The sequence below is a fragment of the Rhinoderma darwinii genome, chromosome 10 (assembly GCF_050947455.1).
Source record: "Rhinoderma darwinii isolate aRhiDar2 chromosome 10, aRhiDar2.hap1, whole genome shotgun sequence".
Lineage (NCBI taxonomy): Eukaryota > Metazoa > Chordata > Amphibia > Anura > Rhinodermatidae > Rhinoderma > Rhinoderma darwinii.
Window position 1 is genome coordinate 18,156,791 of NC_134696.1, and position 23,707 is coordinate 18,180,497.

General features: G+C 44.6%; 1 protein-coding gene across 1 annotated transcript; it reads right to left on the bottom strand.

Moving 5' to 3' along the window:
• Positions 1-138: 138 nt before the first annotated feature.
• VAMP3 (vesicle associated membrane protein 3) lies at positions 139-17,714 on the bottom strand. The gene is made up of 5 exons (XM_075839430.1): positions 17,596-17,714; positions 6,781-6,856; positions 4,993-5,151; positions 4,237-4,288; positions 139-3,542 (listed from the first exon to the last, which is right to left on the bottom strand). Coding segments are annotated over exons 1-5 (306 nt in total). The 5' UTR covers positions 17,598-17,714; the 3' UTR covers positions 139-3,525.
• Between the last annotated feature and the right edge of the window lie 5,993 nt (positions 17,715-23,707).

Consider the following 23,707-nt stretch of genomic DNA (forward strand, 5'->3'; position numbering starts at 1 on the left):
TATGCCACATACGCCAGGAATATCTCCCGACCCATGTAAAGCCCGGACAAGCCGTGAACAGAGCCTTAATAGGATAATTTGCGGCAAGTTCCCTTTACGATCGGTTTGAGAAGTTACAGACCAAAAAACGAGACGCCGTGAACCTGCAGAAAACGACTTTATTACAATGCAGTAGTGTTAAATCACAACAATTGTACATCTACCAGATTAAAAATTAGCCATCAGTCCAGACCTGCATTCATACAAATACAGAACATTCGCAAAAAATATTCCAGCAAGGTTTTTTTTTTATTGTAAGGCTGTGATCAACCACCTTCAAAGTGGCATCATAGGAAGGCGGCACCAGACTGGCAACCTTTTTCAAGAGACTTGAGTTGTTGGTGCCAAATGAGTAGTGTCCTAAAACCCTGGTTGCGCCACCTTACTGCAGACCTCAGGGAAGAGAACAGCCATGTTCCCCAACCAAGCCAGCAGGGGGCGCAACCAGGATTAAGGCTATGTCCACACTTCACTAAAGCTTGCGTATTAGAAAAAAACGTACTAAATGCAAAAACTGAAAACGCCCGAAGTTATTTCTGATTCTCCGAGTCATCAGGTGGCACGCTGACATGGACGCAAATACAGGCACATTGGTAAAGGCCCCATTCCTGCTAAATAATGCATTTATGATGGTATTCAGTGAAAGGCAGAAATAACAGAAAATGGATCATATGGTCTATACGCATTCATCAGGATGGCAAGGCGCTATTGGCACACGAGATATATATATAGCTCTCTATAAGCTAAGGTTAGAGTATACCATTTACAAAACACTGGAAAGTGGCATTCGCCATTGCTGCATCCCATAATGGCTGGGTGAGGCTCATGATGTTCAGCTACAGATGGCGGCACAGAACCTCGAGGTGATCACATCACATACGAGTCAGTTGAGGTCTAGCCCAAGACTGTATGGCTTATAACAGACTTTCACTGTGCTCTAAACACTATATAATCTGCGTTTGTGGAACCCTTTGTGATGAGACGGGTAACGCAAGCCGTTCACCATCCTTTATCAAAAGGCACCTTTCCTGCAGACCTCTGCAGCGGTCAGGATGTAACATTGGCATTATATTGGCAAAAGCCCTTATATCATTTGCCCCAACAGGCCATTAGGTTTCTGAGTGAGTTATGCGGTGACCCCGAGTGATACAGTGAGTAAACCTTGGAGGCCATGCACAATTTATGTTACGACATGAACTCATCAGGCAATACTGGCAAGGCACTAGACCCCGCAGGGGTCAGCAACCTTCGGCACTCCAGCTGTTGTAAAACTACAATGCCCAGCATGCCCAACAGTCTTTGGCTGGAATGATAAAGCCTTTGGTTATCAAGGCATGCTGGGAGTTGTAGTTTTGCAACAGATGGAGAGCCGAAGGTTCCTGACCCCTGCACTAGGGGGCGTGAGGAGCACAAAATAGCACAGGACAAGGAAAAAAAAAAAAAAAAAGGCACAGCATTGGATTTTTCCCTGAAGTTTCTGGTGGTGGGGAGGATAGGAAGGCTGGTAGGTTTACAATGGCTTAGTCTATAAGGTTCCTATATTGCACATCACTCTTCTACATAAATGGTTTGTCTGTGTCTCTAGTTTGTTTCTTTGGCAATGAGGGTATGTCCACACGATTAACAAAATACGTCTGAAAATATGGAGCTGTTTTCAAGGGAAAACAGCTCCTGATTTTCAGAAGTTTTTTTGAGAAACTCGTGTTTTTCGCGGCGTTTTTTGGAGCGGTTTTCATTGGAGTCTATGAGAAAAACCAGCTCCAAAAATGTCCCAAGAAGTGTCCTGCACTTCTTCTGACGAGCCGTCATTTTACGTGCCGTATTTTGACAGCGACGCGTAAAATGACAGCTCGTCTGCACAGAACATCGTAAGACCCATTGCAGGCGTAATTCGAGGAGTAAAACACCTGAATTACGTCTGAAAATAGGTCGTGTGCACATACCCTTAGCGTGGCCAGATTCTCCGGATACAAAATTAACTTAAATTAACCAGAATCCTTAAAAAAGCCCACACTTCGTCAGCCGGTATAAAACCTTAAAGTGTAGCTAAATGTTTGCCAAACTTCTGACATGTCATAAGTTCTGATTGGTGGGTGGACCGAGCACTGAGACCCCCACCAATCTCTAGAACAAAGCAGCTGTAGCGCTTGTGTAATAGCTTAGCCGCTTCGTGTCTGTTCGTTATTTTCGGGAAAGCCGATGTATCGGAGTACGGGCTCAGACTTTCTAATGAATCCGTACGCCAATACATTTATTTCCGGAAAAAGCCGGACACAAAGAAGCTGAACACTCACACCAGCACTTCTGCTGCTTCGTTCTAGAGATTGGTGGGGGTCTCTGTGCTCTGACCCCCACCAATCAAAACTTCTGACATGTCACTATGACATGTCAGAAGTTTGTCAAACGTTTTGTTACCCTTTAACTAAAAAGTGGGCTTTGGGATTGTGCATCTCCTCAGAGGGAGCATGGCCGGTCATCCAGTATTACATCCGCTCCTGGTAAAGCAGCATCATCCAATAGGTCGCCAGTAACTACTCTTTGCCTTTACTTGGAACAAACTTGAAAAAACATGCAACCTTGGAAAGAAGCCCCTGCAATTACCAAACCCAATAGAGATGGGTTGCCAAAGCATGAAAGCAAGCAGAGTGATGAAGGTTTCTTCATGCTGGAATAGACATCTTAGTGGAACTGGGCAGAATACAACCGTTCTACAACCTGTTGCTCTCACGTTGCTGTAAAACTACAACTCCCAGCCTGCAGCTGTCAGGACATGCTGGGAGTTGTAGTTTCACAACAGCTGGAGAACCACAGAGGTTGTAGTGGTTTATGGCAACTGAGGACAGATGTCTGGAACAGAACCGTCCGCCTCTCCTGACAGCTGTTTTATAGTGTCCCTGCCCACTGCCAGTCCAATCAGTGCTCACAGACAGTGTAGCGACACACACTATTGACAAGAGGAATGGCAACACCCAGTTATCAATTTATACATTTCCAGGAGGAACAACAGAGGAATGGCGCAATGCAGAGTTCTAAGAGAAAAAGCTCCAGCATTATTTCATGGGAAAGTCATATGTTTTCTAAAACATATGATAGGAGAGCAGAGGGGTCCTCTTAAGAAACCTGGCAATTTGCTTATACCTACATTTCAATTTACCTGGTTTAAATATTTGACTGAAGAATCCAGGAAGGACTTGCTATAAGACACACGACGTTCATGGCATTATAAAGAAAACCGATATATACACAATTACCAGCGTGCTGACAAGGGGTAGACCTGAATAAGTTGTGTTAAGACCGTGCAAATGTGCTCAATCAATAGCGGTTAAAACACGGAGTGTACAATATTTCAGTAAAGGCACAAAAATCTCAAAAAAAAACAACAACTCTAAACTAATAAAAAACTTGGAAATCCGAATATGAGCTCTTGGTTACAGCAGATTGGATGTGGTGAACGGCGACACCACGTAGGCCGACATCTACCAGACATCAGGAGACGCTCCACACTGCAAGAAATGAAGGACAGTATTATTAATAATCTTAATTCGCACAGTTGTAGCAGAGCTGAAATGGTCACAGATACGGCTTTAAAAAAATAAATTTAAAAAAAAGCCCCTTTTCCAGAGAGAATCAGGGAGTAATGGGAGGAGGGGGAATCCTAATTTGAGACCCTAATCTATTAGCAAGAGTAGAGAGCCCACACCAATGTCATATCTTATGCCCATGTTCTGCATATATTGCGGTTTGATTTCATGGTTCACTTTATATTCAAAATAGTTAAACGTTAATAATTATCTGAAATTGGATGAGTTCGGATTTATTAGCAGTCGTCTCATCATGACGATCCCTTTCTATGTGCCATATTTGGCCACTTGGACCCCCCTCCATAAGCCGGAACAGAGTCCCGCTAACCAGCCAAGAGCAGCTCTCACTCTGGCGGACCTGACTATACATTACATGGTCAGCCATTTACTTGAATGGCCGGCATGTAATACGACGTTTTCTCCGCAGGGAATATGTATGGCTGGCAGCAGCTTCCCCTAGCTAACAGACACGTATGGCCCCTGTAGAAAGATTCATATACAATGTCAAGGTCTAAAGTACTAAAAATAGAAAAAAAAAAATACCATGAACATTAGACGAAGGTAAGTAGCCGCAGCAATCGTAACAGTCATCCTGCTGTGCAAGTTGTGTACTCACCAATGATAATGATGATGATGATCACAATGACTGCAATTAATATCGCCCACATCTGTAGAGAGAAGCACAGTTATTATGGGGGGACATCTATGACCTGCTCCTTGTCTGCAGATCTAATACTTAAAATATTTATTTTAGAAAAACTGTCCCCAGCCCAGTGTCTGCTTCTAATGAACCAGCAGAGCGTCCTGATCAGCGTCCTAGATGAGCTCCCGTGTTCTTGCAGCCCCAATAATATGAGTAATCACCTGCAGATGCCTCATCCCACCGACAGAGCAGCCGCAGAGTGTGAAGGACATTATAAAGAAGACATAAAACAGAGCGGTTCTGATACCAATCACCGGTGTAAGGGCTTAGTCACATGAACCGGTATCAAATTTGGCGTGAAAAACTGACTTTTTCACGGTTGATTTGCAGCCGTGCAGGACCAGATTTCACAGATTCCTCAGACTTGTCTATTGAGGGATCCGTGAAAACGACAGGTCCTATTTTTTCATGGGTCGTTGACACGGTCCGTGAATAGCCCCATAGAAGAAAATTTATTGTAATGCAGCCGTGTCGTTAAAAAACGTCTGTCACAGCCGATGAAGTGGTTCGTGTGAATAACCTTCAAGTCTACTGAATACTAGAAAAAGACCCGTGGGAAACGAGTCCCTATACATACATGTGTGCGCAGGCACCCCCCCCCCCCCCCATTACACTACAGCTCTGCGTTATAGGATCCGCCAGCGACCGGTCGACTTTCCCGACCGTTACCTTGCAGTTCTTCCACCAATATTTCCTCTTCAGCTTGGCCGCGTTGGTCTCGAACTGCGAAGCCCCAGCCTGCAGAGCATCTGCTCGGTCATCCAAGTCAGAAAGTTTCTGGTCTCTCTCCAGGACTTTGTCCACATTGACTCTCATAATATCAACCACCTAACAATTCAAGGGAGAAAAAAAATAAAAAATTAATAACGGAGGATATTTACAACCAAAATGGGTGTTGAGAATATTTGTGTAAATAAGTATAACATGGCCGAAAGCAAGCTTAGGCGTTCCGGTCAGTACAACATTGGACTGTTTAGTTGCGGCCGATATATAGGGTCCAACCGGTATGCCCATAACACACGGCACAGGACAAAACCTGCATCAAGTATCATTTCTAAAACTTTCTTTACCTTAGCAGCCATTTCAAGGGGACCACAAGGTCTTACACAGCATCTGACTGCAGGAAACCACCAATAGGTCCATCTATCCTGCCCATTGTGTTGTGTACTCACAGTGAGAAGAGCTGGGGCTTGGCCCATGAGCAATTTAAGCACATGGGGTGAGGATGGTCTTGTGCAATATATTTTTAGGTCTGGAGGGGATTGGAGTTGAATGTCCACCCTTGAAAGATCACATTTTGTCTGCCTGCAGCCACCACTAGGGGGAGCTTACTTCATTTTGTTTTATTATTGAGGTCAATGTATAAACAGTATGCAGTACGCTCCCCTAGTGGTGGCTCAAGGTGGACAGAACATAACCACTTAAATATGTCTATGCCGGAGACGTGGAGTTCTGTATCAAGCGTCGAATAATGTAAAGATATGAGAAATTTAATCAGGATTTTGACTTAAACATGATGGCAAAAAAGTGGAGATTCAACGTTTGCCCCATGTATGCCCTCCATATATAACTGTACAAGCCCCTACTGCATTCACTTGGAGGTCTCTCTTGCGACTAGAATATTAACAACATGAACCTAGGCCTTGTAGAATAGTACTAAAAAGTTACTAGAAGAAAAAAAAAAAAAAAAAAAAAAAAAACACGCGCTTCGCAGCTTTCTGCCACCAAGAGTTGAATTTTCTTGCCTCAATTGGTACAAATGCAAAACCTGAACCTGGTTTATAAATAAAAATCCCAGAATACAATACTCCCTGCAAAGTCATCTCCAAAATTACGAATGGGAGAACACATTCCTCCAAATCTCTGGCCCTCAACTCAATATGATGAGCAGAAGCTCGGCTTGGGGGGGGGCCACGTAATTGGTCTCAAGACAAGGAGAGTAATCTGGAGCTACAGGACACAAGTTTATATTAAGATAAGAGTGGACGCCTTCCAACTGATTGATCACAAAAAATAAGAATACATATATTGGCGCATAGAAATTGGACAAAAGACGGCCAAATATAGATGTTCGGCGGAAACCAATTCCGTGCGTGAATGATCTGACAGACCTTTGCTTTGGCTGATGCAGGAGAAATAAAGCATTTGTACAGAACTAGGTCTGTGAACACTGCGGCGGAGGTACTCGCAGCGTGACGAGGCCACTGCCCTCTTGACACAGCAATCATCCGACTGAAATGATATTGTTCTATAGCGGACGTCAGGCACATTAACCCCGTGTGTCAGCCTCCCTGCCGGGTCCCTTTCTACTGCCACCATACGTTTGTGAGTAAATTAGGATGGAGATGACGGCAGCGGGCATCGCTGAGCTCAAACTAAATTGTGTCTCCCGTGGCTGCACACATGCCCGGTATCTACATCGCAGGACGAAGGTTAGTGCAGGTACGGGACGCTCACCTCATTGACCTGAGCTTGTGTCTGCTGGAGGCGCTGGTTACTGCTGGAAGCATTGCCGGGCGCTGCAGAAGACGACCTGAAAGAACCAGAAAATTAAAAAATAAGAGGAAGAAGATCAGAAAGGCAACGGCTTCTACACAGAAGGGAGGCAGACATTTTTTTTTTTTTTTACATACAGTAAAATTGATGATCGGTCATTTAAATATTCCAAACAATTTTACATTCATCTTCGGCGGGCAGCACGTAATAACAGCTCGCTGGAACATTATGTACATTCATCAGCACAGATCGTCACTGAGAACTCGATTTGGTCTTAGGGAATACTTACTAATCCTCCCAAATAAAGCACCAACATAGGCAAGGGAAGTTTGAAGCCCGACCCTTCCCCAGATTCTGAGGGACATCACGTGAACCCGCTCAGCTCTGCTGTACGGCATGTAATACAATATATACTCTACACTATTGGCAATTCCATTGGCTGTTAGGCGGGCAGCTTCATGCGCTATACTGGGTTAGTATTATCGGAGTATCGGTCAGATGGTGGCGGAATATAGACAACCGCTCGAGATGAAAGTCCGACAATGAAAAGCAATTCCAAAGCATTCACATTCATCCATAATATTTCTGTAGCCAGTTTGACCCCATAGAAACCCGGTGTATGGCAATGCCAGGTTCTCGCTTTCTCCCATCATCTAGTAGAGATATTCACATAATCTGGGATGACACGTCTGTATTTCCCACCTCCGCCGTGCCCAGCCCAGTATAGTATAGTGTGAACCCAGCCCTGTACATATACAATGGAAGCCGCGCGTGGCTACTGTACTATGCCAAGTCTGCACCACACCCGGAGGGAAGGGAATAGCGGGCCTGGCACCGGATAGAAAACTAAACCCAACATCCTCATCCAACAGGTGACAACCTAAGCAGCGCCCGGTCGCCTTATAGGATCTCATTATCCCAGCATTGCCACCATATAGATTAGTAATGAATGAATTATGGCCAATAGGATATATGTATTTAAGATTTATCTTTTACATTCTTTATTTTCAGGGTTTCATACGAGGCTGGGGAATATCTGAACAGAGTGGAAATAAGGCCGCAAAACCTAAGAGACAGGTTTATAATAGATATGTGACCGAAAGTAATGTTGTAGGGGGAGGGGAGGGGGGGGGTTTATGGACCTTCTGTCACTAATCCCAATGAAGAACACTACAGTCAGCTTATCAAATCTCTGATGACAGATAACAGGGAACAATAGATCACATTCAATTGCACAGTATACTATGGGCCGGTCCGCGCTGTAATTACGGCCTGAAATAGGACATGTTCTATATTTTTCAGGAAATAACGTTGAGATTGAAGGGGTTTTCTGGGCCTTAGGATAAACCATCAATATTAGATCTGTAGAGGTCTGACTCTCGGCACCACTGCCGATCAATCAGAGGGGGTCGCAGCACTCGTACGAGCACCGTTTCCTTCTAGTTCGTACCTTGCACGTGCCGTTACATTTGTAGCAGCTCTGGAAGGCATTGAGCCACGGTCCTATTCAAGTGAATGCTACAAACGTAAAGGTGCGTGCAAAGTAGGAACGAGAAAGAATCCATTTAAAGCACTAAAGTGAGCCCTTCAAACAGGTGATGGGGGGGGGGGGGGGTGTCGAGAGTTGGACCGAATTGGAGGATTGAAATCCAAGACTGAAATATAAACCTTTCATCTATTGTGTTATTTTCCAGTTTAGACTTAAATTTTAGTCATGAAATCAACTCATATTGACAAGGGTCAGAGTGGTGTTACATGCAGCGCTATTCTTCCCATCAAATAAAAAAAAAAGTCACCAGGGTCTGTCGGGTGCCGGCGGTGCACATTGTACAACAAATCTGGCAGAGTGTCGTGGTTTGCAGTATGAATGAAAACCACGATGCAGATGTGAACGGAGCCGCAGCTTGTGATTGGTCACGCTGTTTCCATGTTATGTGATCTACTACCGAGAACCAGTGACACAACACTGCCCTCTAGTGACCAGCAGACGAATACAAACCTGCTGGCCAGAACCAACCACACGTTCCAGTACTCCCGACCCAGCACAGGAGAAACCTATTGAAATGCTTTACATTGTTCACGTGTACACTAAAAAAAAAAACTTTAAAAAAAATAAAATATAAAAAAAATAAACTTCCCCTAAAACAGAGACACGTTCACATATATTGTACTGTCCTCTGTTGCATATTTTCAGCGCAGAATATGAACCCAACCCGTCATGTGTGAACACGGCCTTGCAATGCCGCTCTATCACTATGACCTAGCACAGGATTCCTAGAAGATGGCACGAGACCTCCAGAACTGCAGGAAAGAAACATTGATGTTTGACCCGGATGATCACCTGCGATCGCCAGAGGAAGAAGCTGCTGACGGATCAGTTACCCTGCAGTGACTGTAGGGGGTAAGGAATTATTACTTCGTGCCCATTGTGTGTGTAGTGTCCTCCTTTCTAACAACTCTGCTCTGGATACTCATTGACGCAATTTTGAATACAGGGATCACAGTGCAGACGTTACCCACCCCAGGCGCCTGCTTTGAGAACTCTACTGCAGGGGGGATTCACAACCGGTAAGGCTGCAGTCACACGCGGCAGATTTTTTGCAGAAATTTCTGCAACAAAAATCACTCACATTCATCTAAATGTTGTATCGGCAGCAGGTGCATCCATTTCTGTAAATTCCATTCAGATGAATGGAACGACTTTTCGTTGCAGTAATTCCTGCAACAAAATCTGCGGTGTGTGACCGAACCCTAAGGGCATGACCACACGTAGCGGAATTGCTCTGGAATTCCGCTGCGGACAGTCCGCAGCGTACACGTTTCTCCATTGCCTTCCACAGCTTTTTAGTAGTGCTAGTTTACACGTTGTGGACAATTCAGCTGCGGAGCATAGGCCGGGGCTGCGGAATTTGGTGTCCGCAGCATACACTGGTTGTTGCGGACTTGTAGCGGACTCATTGCGGAATTTCTCCATTGACTTCAATAGAGATTCAAAATTCCGCAATGAAGTCCGCAGCTGTCATGCACATGTTATGTGTGCTGCAGAGCGTGTTGGTTTTTTCACATGACATTTCTTCATTCTGGCTGGGCCTATGTATTTCTAGGTCTACAGCCAGACTGAGGAAGTCAATGGGGCTCCCGTAATTACGGGTGACTACGTGTGTGCACCCATAATTACGGGAGCGTTGCTAGGCGACGTCAGTAAATAGTCACTGTCCAGGGTGCTGAAAGAGTTAAATGATCAGCAGTAACTGTTTCTGCACCCTGGACAGTGACTACCGATCCCAATATACAGCAACCTGTAAAAAAAATAGAAGTTCATACTTACCGAGAACTCCCTGCTTCTTTCTCCAGTCCGGCCTCCCAGGATGACGTTTCAGTCTAAGTGACGGCTGCAGCCAATCACAGGCCAATCACAGGCTGCAGCCAATCACAGGCTAATCACAGGCTGTAGCCAATCACAGGCCAATAACAGGCTGCAGCGGTCACATGGACTGCCGCGTCATCCAGGGAAGTCGGGCTGGATGGCGAAAGAGGGGCGCGTCACCAAGACAACGGCCGGTAAGTATGAATTTCTTTTACTAGGGAAAGGGCTGTCCCTTCTCTCTATCCTGCACTGATAGAGAGAAGGGAAGCCCTCTTCCCCTCAATACGCAGCAGCCAGTCCGCATCAATTTAATGCCCATTTTAGGCAAAGCCGCAACAGAATCTGCAACGCAGATTCTGTGTGGCATTGATGCGGACAGTGGCGGAAGAACTCCGCCACGTCTGGGCATGCCCTAAGGCTACATGCACACGTTGTAGAATTTGGTGCAGATGCAGAAAATCAGCATCAAGATGGCAGGTAAATGCAAATAAGTCCGCTGGTAAAATACACACCTACGGCTGAGTTCACATGGGGCAGATACGCTGCGTAAAAGCATACAGCGTATCCAAGATGTGCACCGCGGGGAATTCCGGGTGAAAAAGCGGAGTGTCCGCTGCAGGAAACTGCAGCACTTAGGCTGTCCGGATGATGTTTCATCCCATGTGACCGTCGCTACAGCCTGTGGAGGCCGCGCCGTAGAGTGGAAGAGACTTCACAGGTTATTAGGTTTTTTTCTAAGTTGCGTCTTTTGCCGCGGAATCGCTGCGAACCCACTGCAAAAAAAGCAACAACTATTTGTAGTGGGTTTTACTTCCCCATTGAATTAAATGGGGAAAACCCGAAACAATTAAGCAGCGTTTACACAAATACAATTGACATGCGGTGGAATAAAATTCCGCTCGGCAGGTCAATTTCTGAGTTTTATTTCCCGCTCCGTATTTCCACAGCGTGTGGAGATTTGTTCCATCTCATCCACTTTGCTGCTACGGTATTTGCTGCAGAAAAAACACAGTATTTACGCAACATGTGAACTGACCCTGCATTTTGTGATGCATTTTTAGGTGCGTTTTTTTGCTGCAGATTTTGGTGCGTTTGCTTTTCTTTAAAACGAGTCAGATACAATTCGCAGGTGGAAACGCAAGATAAATGGACATGCTGCGGATTTTAAAATACGCACTGCAGGTCAATTTATGCGCGGAAAAAACCTGCAACGTGTAGATGAGATTACTTGAAATGTCATTTACTTTGCTTGTATTGTATTACACGGCGGATTTGCTGCACGAGAATATGCAATGTGTGCATTTGGCCTTACTGGTCCAAATTAGACTAAGGCTATGTTCACACGTAGAGTCAAAAACGTCTCAAAATACGGAGCCGTTTAAGGGAAAACAGCCCATGATTTTCAGATGTTTTTTGCTGCGTTTTTGGATCTGTTTTCATTGGAGTCTATGAGAAAACGGCTCCAAAAACGTCCCAAGAAGTGTCCTGCACTTCTTTTGACGAGGCTGTTATTTTACGCTCCGTCTTTTGACAGCGACGCGTAAAATGACATGTCGTCGGCACAGAACATCGTAAGACCCATTGCAAGTAATGGGCAGATGTTTGTCGACGTATTGGAGCCGTTTTTTCAGACGTAATTCGAGGCGTAAAATGCCTCCATTACGTCTGAAAATAGGTCGTGTGAACCCATAATAATAGTACACGAAATGTAGAAAAACACAAAATTAGAAACCCGGCAACTCTTCCCTTTTCTTTGATTAGATCCAGTCTACTTTTGCAATCAAAATAGTGAGAAATATACAGAGATTATTTTTGTGCGCTCCAGGAGATTCGGCACTTTCCTCTCATTCGTAGGCCGGATTCACACGAGCGTGTGCGTTTTGCACGCGCAAAAGGTACTTAACAGGTCTGTGTGTCATCACCATATGGCGCGCGGCTGTGTGATTTTCGCGCAGCCGCCATCATTATGACACTGTCTGTAGCACGTGGTGCTTTTCAATCAGAATTTTCACTGCCGTTGCGCGAATTACGTGCATCACACGGAAGTGCTTCCGTCTGCTGCGCGTGATTTTCACGCACCCATTGACTTTAATGGGTGCGTGATGCGCGAGAAACGCACAAACATCGGACATGTCGTGAGTTTTATGCAGCGGACACACGTTGCGTGAAAATCACGTACTGTCTGAACGGCCCCATTGAGTTACATAGGTCCGTGCGAGGAGCGTGAAAGTGACGCGCGTAGCACGGATGTATTATACGTTCGTCTGAATAAGCCCTTACAGACCGCAGTTCAGACCTGTCTCTTGCTGTAAGGAAATTGGCTGCAACAGGAGCCCTCCCCCACTGCTTGGTCTAAAATAAGGCCTAATGCATGGGGGTTGGCGGCATCCCGGTTTTGTCATCCACACGGGTATATACTGAGGCATGTCATTTTGCATTATATATACTTCGTGTTGCACCTCTTTTGAAGCACTTGTTTCATATACCGCAATATTGTGAAATAGATAATCTATCTACACACACACACATAATATATATATATATCCCATCTATGATATATCTGCCTGCATAATTGGTCTATTTGCTTACCTCTACTTTATTGGCACTTTAATATGCAGATTTGTATCGCTATGAACATGTGTAAGCCCAGCGCATTTCACGGTGACGTCACATTATCCATTGTGCGACTGCCTTATGTGTATTATGATAACGTTTTGTGATCATTTTTCAGAACACCGGTGCTTAGTCTCATGATTTTGTAGGTTTATAGATTTGGCTTTGCCGGGATGATTGCAGGATCGTGTTAACATTTAGATTACGCCTGTAAATATGATAGATGCAATACAATGTCACACCACTAGAGGTCAGCATGCTGCACATCTGATTTGTGAACCGCTGCCAAGAGGAGTTGTAGGATTTGGTGCAAGGAATTTCCCTGGCAAAACTCCACAAGGTTCATAAGGAAACGCTGCAACCTGGAATATTGAATACACCCTGTATCTCTACTGTAAACAGGAAACTTCTCTGCTGTGTCACAACAAAAGCTGCAAGACAAATCCCAGCACAGGAGAGGAGTCCAGACAGATTTGCAGAAAGGCAGAGCTTCCATGTCAAATTTGGTAAAAACGTAATCTACGGAGAATCCGCATCAGCTTCATATGAGATTTATGGATTTTACAGAAACGCTCTGATCAAAAGTCACAGTGACAACAAAGGATATTCTGGGATGTAGGTAGCGATAAATGGAAAGTTTACAACTGGTGGAGCAGATCAGTCTTTTCGGTGCACAAGTTTATTATCGGTCAGGTTATCCGCATTACCAATGGATCTACCGCAATCTACACCTTGTGCCGCAGGACCGACTGTACGCGGTGTTATATACGGGATAAAAGTATTGGAAATTATAAGATTATAAATCACTGATGTGTTCTGTAAGGCCATGTTCACACGCTTAACAAAATGCGGCTGAAAATAGAGCGGTTTTCAAGGGAAAATGGCTCCTGATTTTCAGCCGTTTTTTTGAGCAACTTGCGTTTTTTCCGGCCATTTTTGGAGCGTTTTTTTTTCTTTCAAGTCAATGAAAAACCGCTCCAAAAAAAGGCTCAAGAAGTGACATGCACTTTTTTACGGGGCGTCTTTTTACGCGCCGTTATTTGAAAATGAGGTGTAAAATAAAATCAATGGACCGATGTTTGTAGGCGTTCTGCTTCCGATTTTTCAGAAAGTTCACGGCCCCTAAAACGGCTGAAAATAGCCTGTGTGAACATACCCGAACAGATTACAAGAACTCGGCTGCTGTGACTGACAATATTAATTGATCAAATAGGTACATTAACCCCTTATAACCCAAACCTCAGCAGCTGCAGAACCTCTTTTTGAAGTGGGAGCAATGACGACCTAACATGAATTCCCATCATAGAGTCCACTGCTGGGTATGTAATATGTCGAACCTCTTTCTCGGTCCATACAAGGGATAAGTGGTAATGATGGGGGTTACACTTCCCGGCTACTCCTCACATGACACGTGGTGTCGGCTGGTGACGAGCCCTCTACATTGTGACAGTCGCCCTCCGTGGTCACGTGTGAGGAGGCAGCTGACCGCTTTATCTACAGCCTCGTGCATTCAGTTACTGAACACAAGATCGTCTTATCTGCTGATTTCATAAACCAGACGGGACCCCCTCCCCCATTTATAATACTGCCGCTGTCCATCATACAAGCCAAGAACGTGTAAGTCACCCACAAGTCGCTTCGCACCCCCCAAACCGAAATATCTGTATACAATGCAGCGAATAAAGAGAAAATCTTAGCACTGAAGCCAGAAGTGTGAATCAATCACACAGTCCTAGATATCATCCAGTCATTACATATACACCAAGGCTGGGGCAAATCCACCGCAAATAGAGGCCTCACCGATTATTCAGAAACTAAAAGGAGAACTCTACAGGGCACCGCATGCAGCCAACTGCACCAACATAACCACAGAGAACTATGCCCCCCCCCCCCCCCAGATACCAAGTGGTAGGGAAAAGCTTCTATTCACTGACAGAACGTATGTGAATAATCAAACGAGGCGAGAAGTCTTCTGAAGCCCCCCGCCCCAACCCCCCAACATCAGCACTCACTGCAGGACTGGACATCGGACGTTTTGGGATTGGCAAAAAACAAAAATCCACATATACACCCCCATCATTTAATGAACGCAGCCCAGACATCAGATTATTCCAGAACAGCGAGGCCGCGACCAACAACGGCCCAAACATATACAGGCCGCTGATGGCAGAGATCGGAAGCAAATAATTCTACCTGCACACGGGACGGAAATGCTGCATTGTATTATGGGATCAGCAAAGGGGGCTGAAATGTGATAAAACCTCAGCCACACACACTGCAGGGAAAAATATATATATAAAAAATACTAAAATAAAAAAAAAAATTAAAAAAAAGGTGTGGAAATTGACCCGCCGTGCGGATTCCCAATCTGCAGCACGTCAATTTATTTTGCGTAAACGCTGTGAAACTTCCGCACAAAAGTTTGATGGAAATTCCTCAGGGTCTTGTTATCTCTAGGCGCAGCTCTCAGCGATATGATAACTGCCGTCCCCTCCAGATATCCCCGCACACCATTATAATCACTAATCAAGACGGCACTAGGGAAGTGGGCGGAATATGTCGTGCAGGAAAACAGGAACGGACACTGCAGAAGTCTTTTCCATGAAGGGTCATTATGGGGCCCCCTTATCTGGCAGGAAGACATGCGAACTGCAGATGAATCCCCCTCTGTATACCCCCCCCCCCCCACATCTATATACGTGCGCTGTAGTGATTTACAATATGGTTAGATAGATCAACACCAGCTGATTGGAAACTACAACTCCCAGCAGGTGGATTTTTTTCCCTGACTGATAACATCCCCATCGCAGGTTAAGGCCACGTGCACACGACCGTGATTTTCGGCTCGGACGGCCACGGAGTGTCACCCGCAGGCTGGCCGCTTATCGCTGGCCACGCGCACTCTTTTCGAGGAGGCGGGACCGCAAAACATGGCCGTAATAACACATGTCCTGTCTTATTGCGGTCCAGGCCGCTGGGCAATGCACGGACCGTGGAAATACATTAGTATTACAGTAGATCATGCAAGCGATCCAACGATCGCTGCTTCAAGTCTCCTAGGGGGACTAATAAAAAAAGTAAAAAGCAGTTCAATAAAGTTTTTTTTACGTTCCAAAGAAAATAAATTATTAAAAGTAAAAAAATAAATAAATGAATGGCGTAGAAAAAAAATATAGAAAAAAAAAACCACACAGATTGCTGTTTTTTGGTCACCTTAGAGCTAAAAAAAATTTAAATAAAAAGTGATAGTCGCATATACCCCAAAATGGTATCAGTGAACACTACAGCTCCCCCCGCAAGTGGTAAAACAAATTTGGTATCGTCGTAATCGTATCAACCTGTAGAATAAGGTGAATATGTCGTTTTTACCTCCTGATGGACGCCGTAAAAACAAAACCCTCCAAAATATGGTGTAATTGCTGTTTCTTGCCCATTTCACCCCACAAATAATTTTTTCATCTTCCCAGTACATTATGCGGTACAGTAAACGGTGCCATGAAAAACTACAAACTTGTCCCGCAAAAAACAAGCCCGCGTATGGCGATCTTGACGGAAAAATATTTTTTTTTTTTTAGAGCTTTTGGAAGGTGGAGAGGAAAATACAAAAGTGAAAATCCGAAAAACGGTTGGGGGAGGGGTTAAGCGTCAATTGAGAGACAGTTTAGCGTAACACATAATGCAACTCCAACTGTACCTACCGCACATTCGCCGCTGCATCGGGGTCAGACGTCTAATCACGGCCAGTCTATAGAGAACATACCCAAATATAAGCTCTGCTGCTTTCTCATATTACTTTGTGTTACAATTCCTTGCCATTTCCAAGATCTCCACTTGCTATCAGTGTATAGGAACATTCTTGATTACATCTACAGGCCAAAAGCCTGTACAGACCGAACACTTCCACAGCGGAGGATTCGTTACAGTGTTATCCAGTCTAAACACTATTCTGAGCTAAACACATCGCTCTACTGTCCTGATAGATTGTTACAATGTATCAGTGCAGATAGAATGGGAATTCAGGCTGCGTAGCTCGCAGATCATGGCCTAGACTGGATACAATTGTAACAAACCCTCAGCTGTAAGAAGCATTAGGTCTGGGCAGGATTATAGCCTTTGGATGTAAAGAAAAAAGTTCAGATTCATGGACAACAAGCAGAGATCTTGAAAACGGTAAGGAATTGAAACGTAAAGTATATTAGAAAGTCGATCGGACGTCGTGCACGGAGAGCTGCGACCGCATGCTGGGAGGGGTACAGTTGCCGGGGTAACCATATGGCCCGCGAGAATCGTACACAGGTATGGAATAGTGTAGTAGACGACGCGATTCCATCACGCAGAGTCCAGTAAAAAAAACCTTTACATTGAACGCATGATTCTTACGCGTTTTACGACTCTTCAGAATGGTCAAAAAAGCGCAAAAAGTGTCTAAAAACACAATACGTGCCAAGTAACGTTAGTCTACGAGCCGTTCTGTGGCGTAAAGTTTCCCGTCACATAGTAACGCGCAGAGAGTCGCCATCTAACCCAGATTTTCACGTTTATACGATATGGCGTTAGGAAAAGTGACACGGGACGCCCCTCATTCACCAGGAGTTCTCCACCCAATAAATATAAAAGATAATAAACAAATAAATACTTCACAGACACAGATAAAATGGCGAAACTAAGGAAGTTACAGAACTATGGACCAGGCAATATAGGGTTAAGGGTGGAGTCAAGTAAGGTGGGGTGTCTGTCACCCTCTACACCCCAAGTAACACCTCCCCCACCCTCCACTGAGCCCCTCACACACTCACATGATGACGCCGGGCGGGACCGGGGACCGAAACGAAGAAACTTTGAACCGTCAGAAAGCGGACGGTTCTGTCACAGCGGCACAACTAAAAGTGGAAGCTGATTGGGCGAGGCTTATATGACGTCACCAGGACGGGATGGGCAGTTGGTGGGTAGAGCTAAACTCTTTCCTGTCCGGAATTTGTCTCTGGCGCAGGTCTAGTGCCGAGGAGGAGGCCGCCATTTTTATGAAGACCAGATTTAATAGTAGCGTATAGCTCGCATAGAACGGGAACTGGGAAAAGTAGATGTAAGATGTTGTGCCTCTTTGTGTTCTCGTGCGTTGTGGTCTGTGACAGTTCGCCTGTTGGTCTGTCAAACAGGGCAATGAACCTGAAGCGCGCCTATTGCTGCGCAGTTCGTTTGAATCTATTGTCCTCTGTAATCAGCCATGCCTGATATCAACTTTTATAATAAGGGGTTGTGGCCTTGGGGGTCCAATTTTTATTACTTCTGATGCAATTTTGCTTTTCTTTTCTAAACCGGTCCTGTAAAAATGGTTATCACAGTTTTTATATTTTCCGGTTTGTCGTTTTTACCAATAAAGTGTTAAACCAAAAAAACAGCGTTCCTTAAAAATTGTACAGGATTAGAATAAAGAAAAGCTTTTTTCAGCAAAAACCCATGGGCCTCCCTCCATGGGTTATGTCTGGCGCCCCCCGCAGTGAGGAGGACTATAATGTAGCGGTGGTCGAGCATGCGCGCTGACCCTCCATTTAAAGTCTATGGAAATAATGGAAACAAACAGGTACAGATCTCAGCTGTTTCCATCAGTCTCCTAGACATTGCCGCCGCTGCTCCATTTAATGTCCTTCTCACTGCCGGGGGGAAGGGGTGCAGTGAAGAAGAACCCTCCGTACTCACAATCGGTGTGGGTCCCAGATTATTAATTCGATAGGACCTGCATTGTACCTTAAGGGTAGAAACACACACAGCGTAAACACTGCAGATTTTCCGCAATGGATTCATGGCGGAAAATCCGCAGCGTATTATAGTAGCAGCAGTGTGGGTGGATTTCAACAAATCTTGTCCCCACTCTGCGGAAAAATGCAGCCAAAAAACGCACATAAACCTGCGGTGCGGTTTCTTCAGCCGCAGCATGTCAATTAATGCTGCGGAATCGCAGCTCTTCTGTTGCGGGTTTTCCCATTGAATTCAATGGGGTGCTTGAACCTGCAACAGAGTGGTGTGTGTTGCCATGTTTGCGGTGGAATCACAGCGATTCCGTCTCAAAAATCGCATTTAAGAATAAAAAATAATAAAGTTATACTTACCCAGAGTTCCCTGCTTCGTCTCCAGTCCGGCCTCCCTGGATGACGTAGCAGGCCAATCACAGGCTGCAGCGGTCACATGGCCTGCAACATCATCCAGGGAGGCCGGAGCAGACGTCAGAGGAGGGAGGGGGTAAGTATGTGCGCTTAATTACGCCGCAGAATTTACGCCCGAAAAAACGGGGGGCAGGTTTTCGGATGGCATTCCCTGCGGTGTTCAGGACGGATATGCTGCGCAGCTTGACGTAGCGTATCTGCCCTGTATAAGCCGTGTGTATTCCTGCCCTAAAGGGGTTCTCCCACCATCTGAAGTGCTCTGACTGCCGGAACCCCCACTAATCCTCAGGATGAAGGAGCCGCAGCATTAGTTATAAGTTTATTCGCATTTTACACATAGCATTTATGGCATTTCCATAGTATGTCCATCACCTATAAAGAAAACGGGGCTGTGACCCTCATTGCCGATTATAAACAGTGCTCAGCCATCTCCCTATTTACGGCATATCCCGTGGATTTACCATAAATGTGTAAAATAGGATAACCCCTTTAAGTGATTAGGTTCCTTATAGGGTTTTTCCCAACTTAGACATTTATGGCATTTCCGCCGGTTATGCCATAAATGTGTGATAGATGCGGGACGTGCATGTGCGCAGTTCTCTCCCTTATGGTCAATGGGAATTCCAGAAATAAATGAGCAAGCGCCGCTCGGCTATTTCCCTTTACTCCCACACAACAGAATAGAGATAACCGCGTGCATGCACAACCCTCCCTCCGCTAGTCCTGCCTGGACTCTGCGGTTAGCGGTTGCAGTGCCAGGTCAAATAGGGTTCGGATAACCCCCTTTCTCGATATAGGTGTGCGGGTCCCAGAGTGGGGGCCACATCTATCAGACTGTTATGTTGACATGCCATGAATATCTAATTTGGAATACAGCTTCCAGAGTTTTTCCCTGTGCCACAGGTGGACGGTGAGGAGACCTTGGCCCTTTCTTCTCAGGAAATGCAGGGGACAAGAGGTTGGACCCGGCCGATTATAATGTTATTACATGTCCTAGCAATATGCCGTAACATTATAAAATGAGAATAGGGCTTGTCCGCTTTTCTGTTAGAAGGGACCAGTGATCAGCTGTAATCTATGGGGGAACCCGGCAGCAGCGCCACCACAGGGGACAGTAAACAATACACAGTTCTCTTAGGAATTAATGGTTATTCCTCACCATTTTCAAGATCTCTGCTTGCTGTCTGTACAGACCCAATATGCAAAGTGTGAACTTGGCTTGTTGGTGAATATAGATTGTGTTACCTCAAAAAACTCAAAGTCCACATAACAGCCCACATGTCTCCTTTTTGATGTGCAGATGTTGAATACGTATCCTGGCAATAATCACAATAGAAACACTGACCTGCGGCTTAATCCTCATGGAAAATGAAGGGCATTAAACGCATATTAAGAAGTATGTGGCATTCCAGCAAAAGGTCATATATCAATAATTTACTCAAGATTGAATAATTCAATCCCAGCCTCCCCTCAGAGACGTCAGCAGGGAATATTGTTAATTCTACATCATATGGCACTGAGCAACCGGAGACAGTTTTTTTAATGGAAGATTTACATTGTAATCATAAGTTTATATTAAAATTATTCAACACAGGGGGCGAGAAATGAATAAAAAACTGAAAGTAATGGAGTTGCCCATATCAGCCAATCAGGTTACAGCTTTTATCTAAAACCAGGCCTCTGAGAAATGAGAGCTAGAACCTGATTGGTTGCTATGGGAAACTGCCCCAATTTTGCTTTGCACGTTTTCCACCACAGTTGTTATGGAAACCGCCAACAAGCAGGTTAATTGCTGTCACCTAAATATGTCTTTATTGTTATTCTAATTTGGCTTTTAAATTTTCACCACACGAGTTAATATTTGGCATACTCGCATATAACACAAAAGCGACGGTGGGACCTTCCATGTAGGAACACCGACCAATAAAGGCTTCTGACTTAAAGGGGATATCTGGGGACCAAAAATGATTAGCGGTGTACTCAATGCAGTATGTACGAACACTCGCTAATACACATTCCGGTTCTCCATCGCGCTAATTATGAGATTTTAATGGATTTTTATAGCGCTGCCGGGGGACCAGGAGTCTAGTTTCACAGTCTTCTTGATAACGATACAATACGATTCTTCGTCATGTGACTGGCGCCGCTGTACTAATCGATCTAGCAGTAGTACAGCGATTACATAGAGTACAGAGGGAACGGTCACGTGACGAAGAGTCGTATCGCCATCAAAGAAGACTGTACAACTAGACCTCCGGTCCCCCGGCAGCGCTATAAAAATCTATGAAAGTCTCATAATCAGTGCGACGGGGACCGGGATGTATATTAGCGAGTGTATCACATACTGCAGCGACTACCCTGATAAGAATTTTTGGTCCCCACATAAGCTTTTCTATGAGATACTTGCAAGACTGCGGGATGCAATGCTGTTTTGTGGCTGGGAAAGTCACTTGTTGCTTGGGTCGTCCTGGCCATGGCACTAGAGGAAGACTATGGTCTAGATGTATCGCACACAATACGCATTTCTAATTGGGGGAATACGGTGACTTTATATGCATTAGATATGTTGCATCGCTGGAGGATTTCCTTCCCCTTAAAATGACTGCATCTTTTACTTCGTTAGTCCCTCTATATTCTATGTAATTATTAACAGAACGATGTTGTTCTGACTGAAGCAATGCGGCCTATACTAATTATTTTCTAATTGTTCCATGAACGTCTTCGGATACATCTATCGTTCGTTCTGCCAACTCGACTATTTTAGGCAATTAACCACAAGTTCGCCCGGTAATGATTTTATCATTTAAACATCTCATTATAATTCATAAAATAAATGCACATAAGTTACGCCTGGACAAATTTGCCTGAAAAAAGATTAAAAAGCTCTAGCTTCTGGCACATGCCTACTGCCAGTGGCATAACAGTCAGGCCATGCCACCTCTAGAAGGCCTATAAGTGCCAGCCCCAAATCACATCTTCTTCAAGGGACAATTCCTCATAGCATAATAGATGCTTTGGAGCAGAGCATTTCAGCGTCGGGGCTTCCCTCCTGGCTCTGCTCCCGGCTCAGCAATACTTCCTATCTAGGAAAGAGGTGATGAGCCTAAGTATGGGGTGCCCCTTTCCAATATTTAGGAGTTGAAAATTGGGGAATAGAATTGGGTTGTTGAAAGTGTCATACTTATGCATTGACTACTCACTGGGGGTACATGTGTGGGCATTGGTGCCGCTGTTCAGGGGACCATGACAGGAGATTCTGATTTTGCTTTGCCATTGATGGTTCCTGACACTTGGAAACTCACCTCTACTGCTTCCACCTACTAAATACTGGTACCACATAGTTCTCCTTATTACGTCATTGTGCCCAGGTTGAAAAAGGGGCAAATTAAGAGTTGTTATCTCTTCTATATATAGATATTGGAATTTACTTTCCAAGAATTCTTCCAGGGTAGCCATGGATGAGCTTGACCAAAGCTTCTCAACCTTTCTACTGGGGATTCACCAGCCAAACAATCATGATGTGTGGACCTTAACTAGTGGTCGAGGTCCATGGTAAACTTAAAAATGCATCTCAAGTTATCGCATTTGGTTTTTGAACCCAGTATAAGATTAAAATATGTACAAAACCATAAATTGGTTCAGCTAGAGAAGGTCTTCTGCAGGAAATGATGAGCGGCTCCTCAATAAATGTAGGGAGCGTCACCAGTGGGGCCAACCTAGTTTGAGTAGCACTGGGCTAGACAATAACCGAGAGCGTAGGTCCATCTAATGCTACAGCTAAATGGCTATTTGCACCATACACATAGAAGTGAATGGAAATCAACAGTCTATAGAGGGCTGCATCTTCATCTACATCTTGGAAGAGTCAGCTATTGTATGTGTATGAGCCCCTACCCAAAGACTTCAGATATCTGACGACCTTCAAATCATAGAGGTTGGCTTTTTTCAGACAGCCCATTTTTTAGCCTTTGTTACCACTTGTATTGGTTATTATCATTGACAGCAAGCATAGCACAGCATGCTGCACCATTATTTGCGTCAAAAATGATTGCAAACCCAACAGAATACCAACGTGCCTTGTTAAAGTTAATGGGACCGTTTGGACCAATCGGACGATAGATCCATCACATCATCACGGCGTTTAAACAGAACCTCACTGTTTTATTTTAGGATGAGTGACACATTGATGTTTTGCAGTCACTCTCCCCTCCATCCTCAAGAGCCAAACCTGCATGTTAAAGTTGGTTTGGAGTTACTTCAATCAAAAGCTAAATAACTGGCTGTTGGACACCTTGATCATTGCTATTCTCAGGGGATCTAATATATGTTGCCCCTGACAGTAGACCTCATAGACATTACATTGTAGGTGGGTTTGATAGTAGTGTTTACCTACTGCTTTTGAGTCCAAGTATTTCTGCTCCAAGTAGGAAATTCCTCAAATTTGTGTATTCTGATGCCTCATGTAGAGAGCTAAAACACCTGAACCAATAACTTAAAAGCAATGTCTTTTTCTACTATAATACTGCCTCCTATGTACAAGAATATAACTACCATAATACTGCCCCCTATGTACAAGAATATAACTACTATAATACTGCCCCCTATGTACAAGAATATAACTACTATAATACTGCCTCCTATGTACAAGAATATAACTACTATAATACTGCCCCTATATACAAGAATATAACTACTATAATACTGCCCCTATATACAAGAATATAACTACTATAATACTGCCCCTATA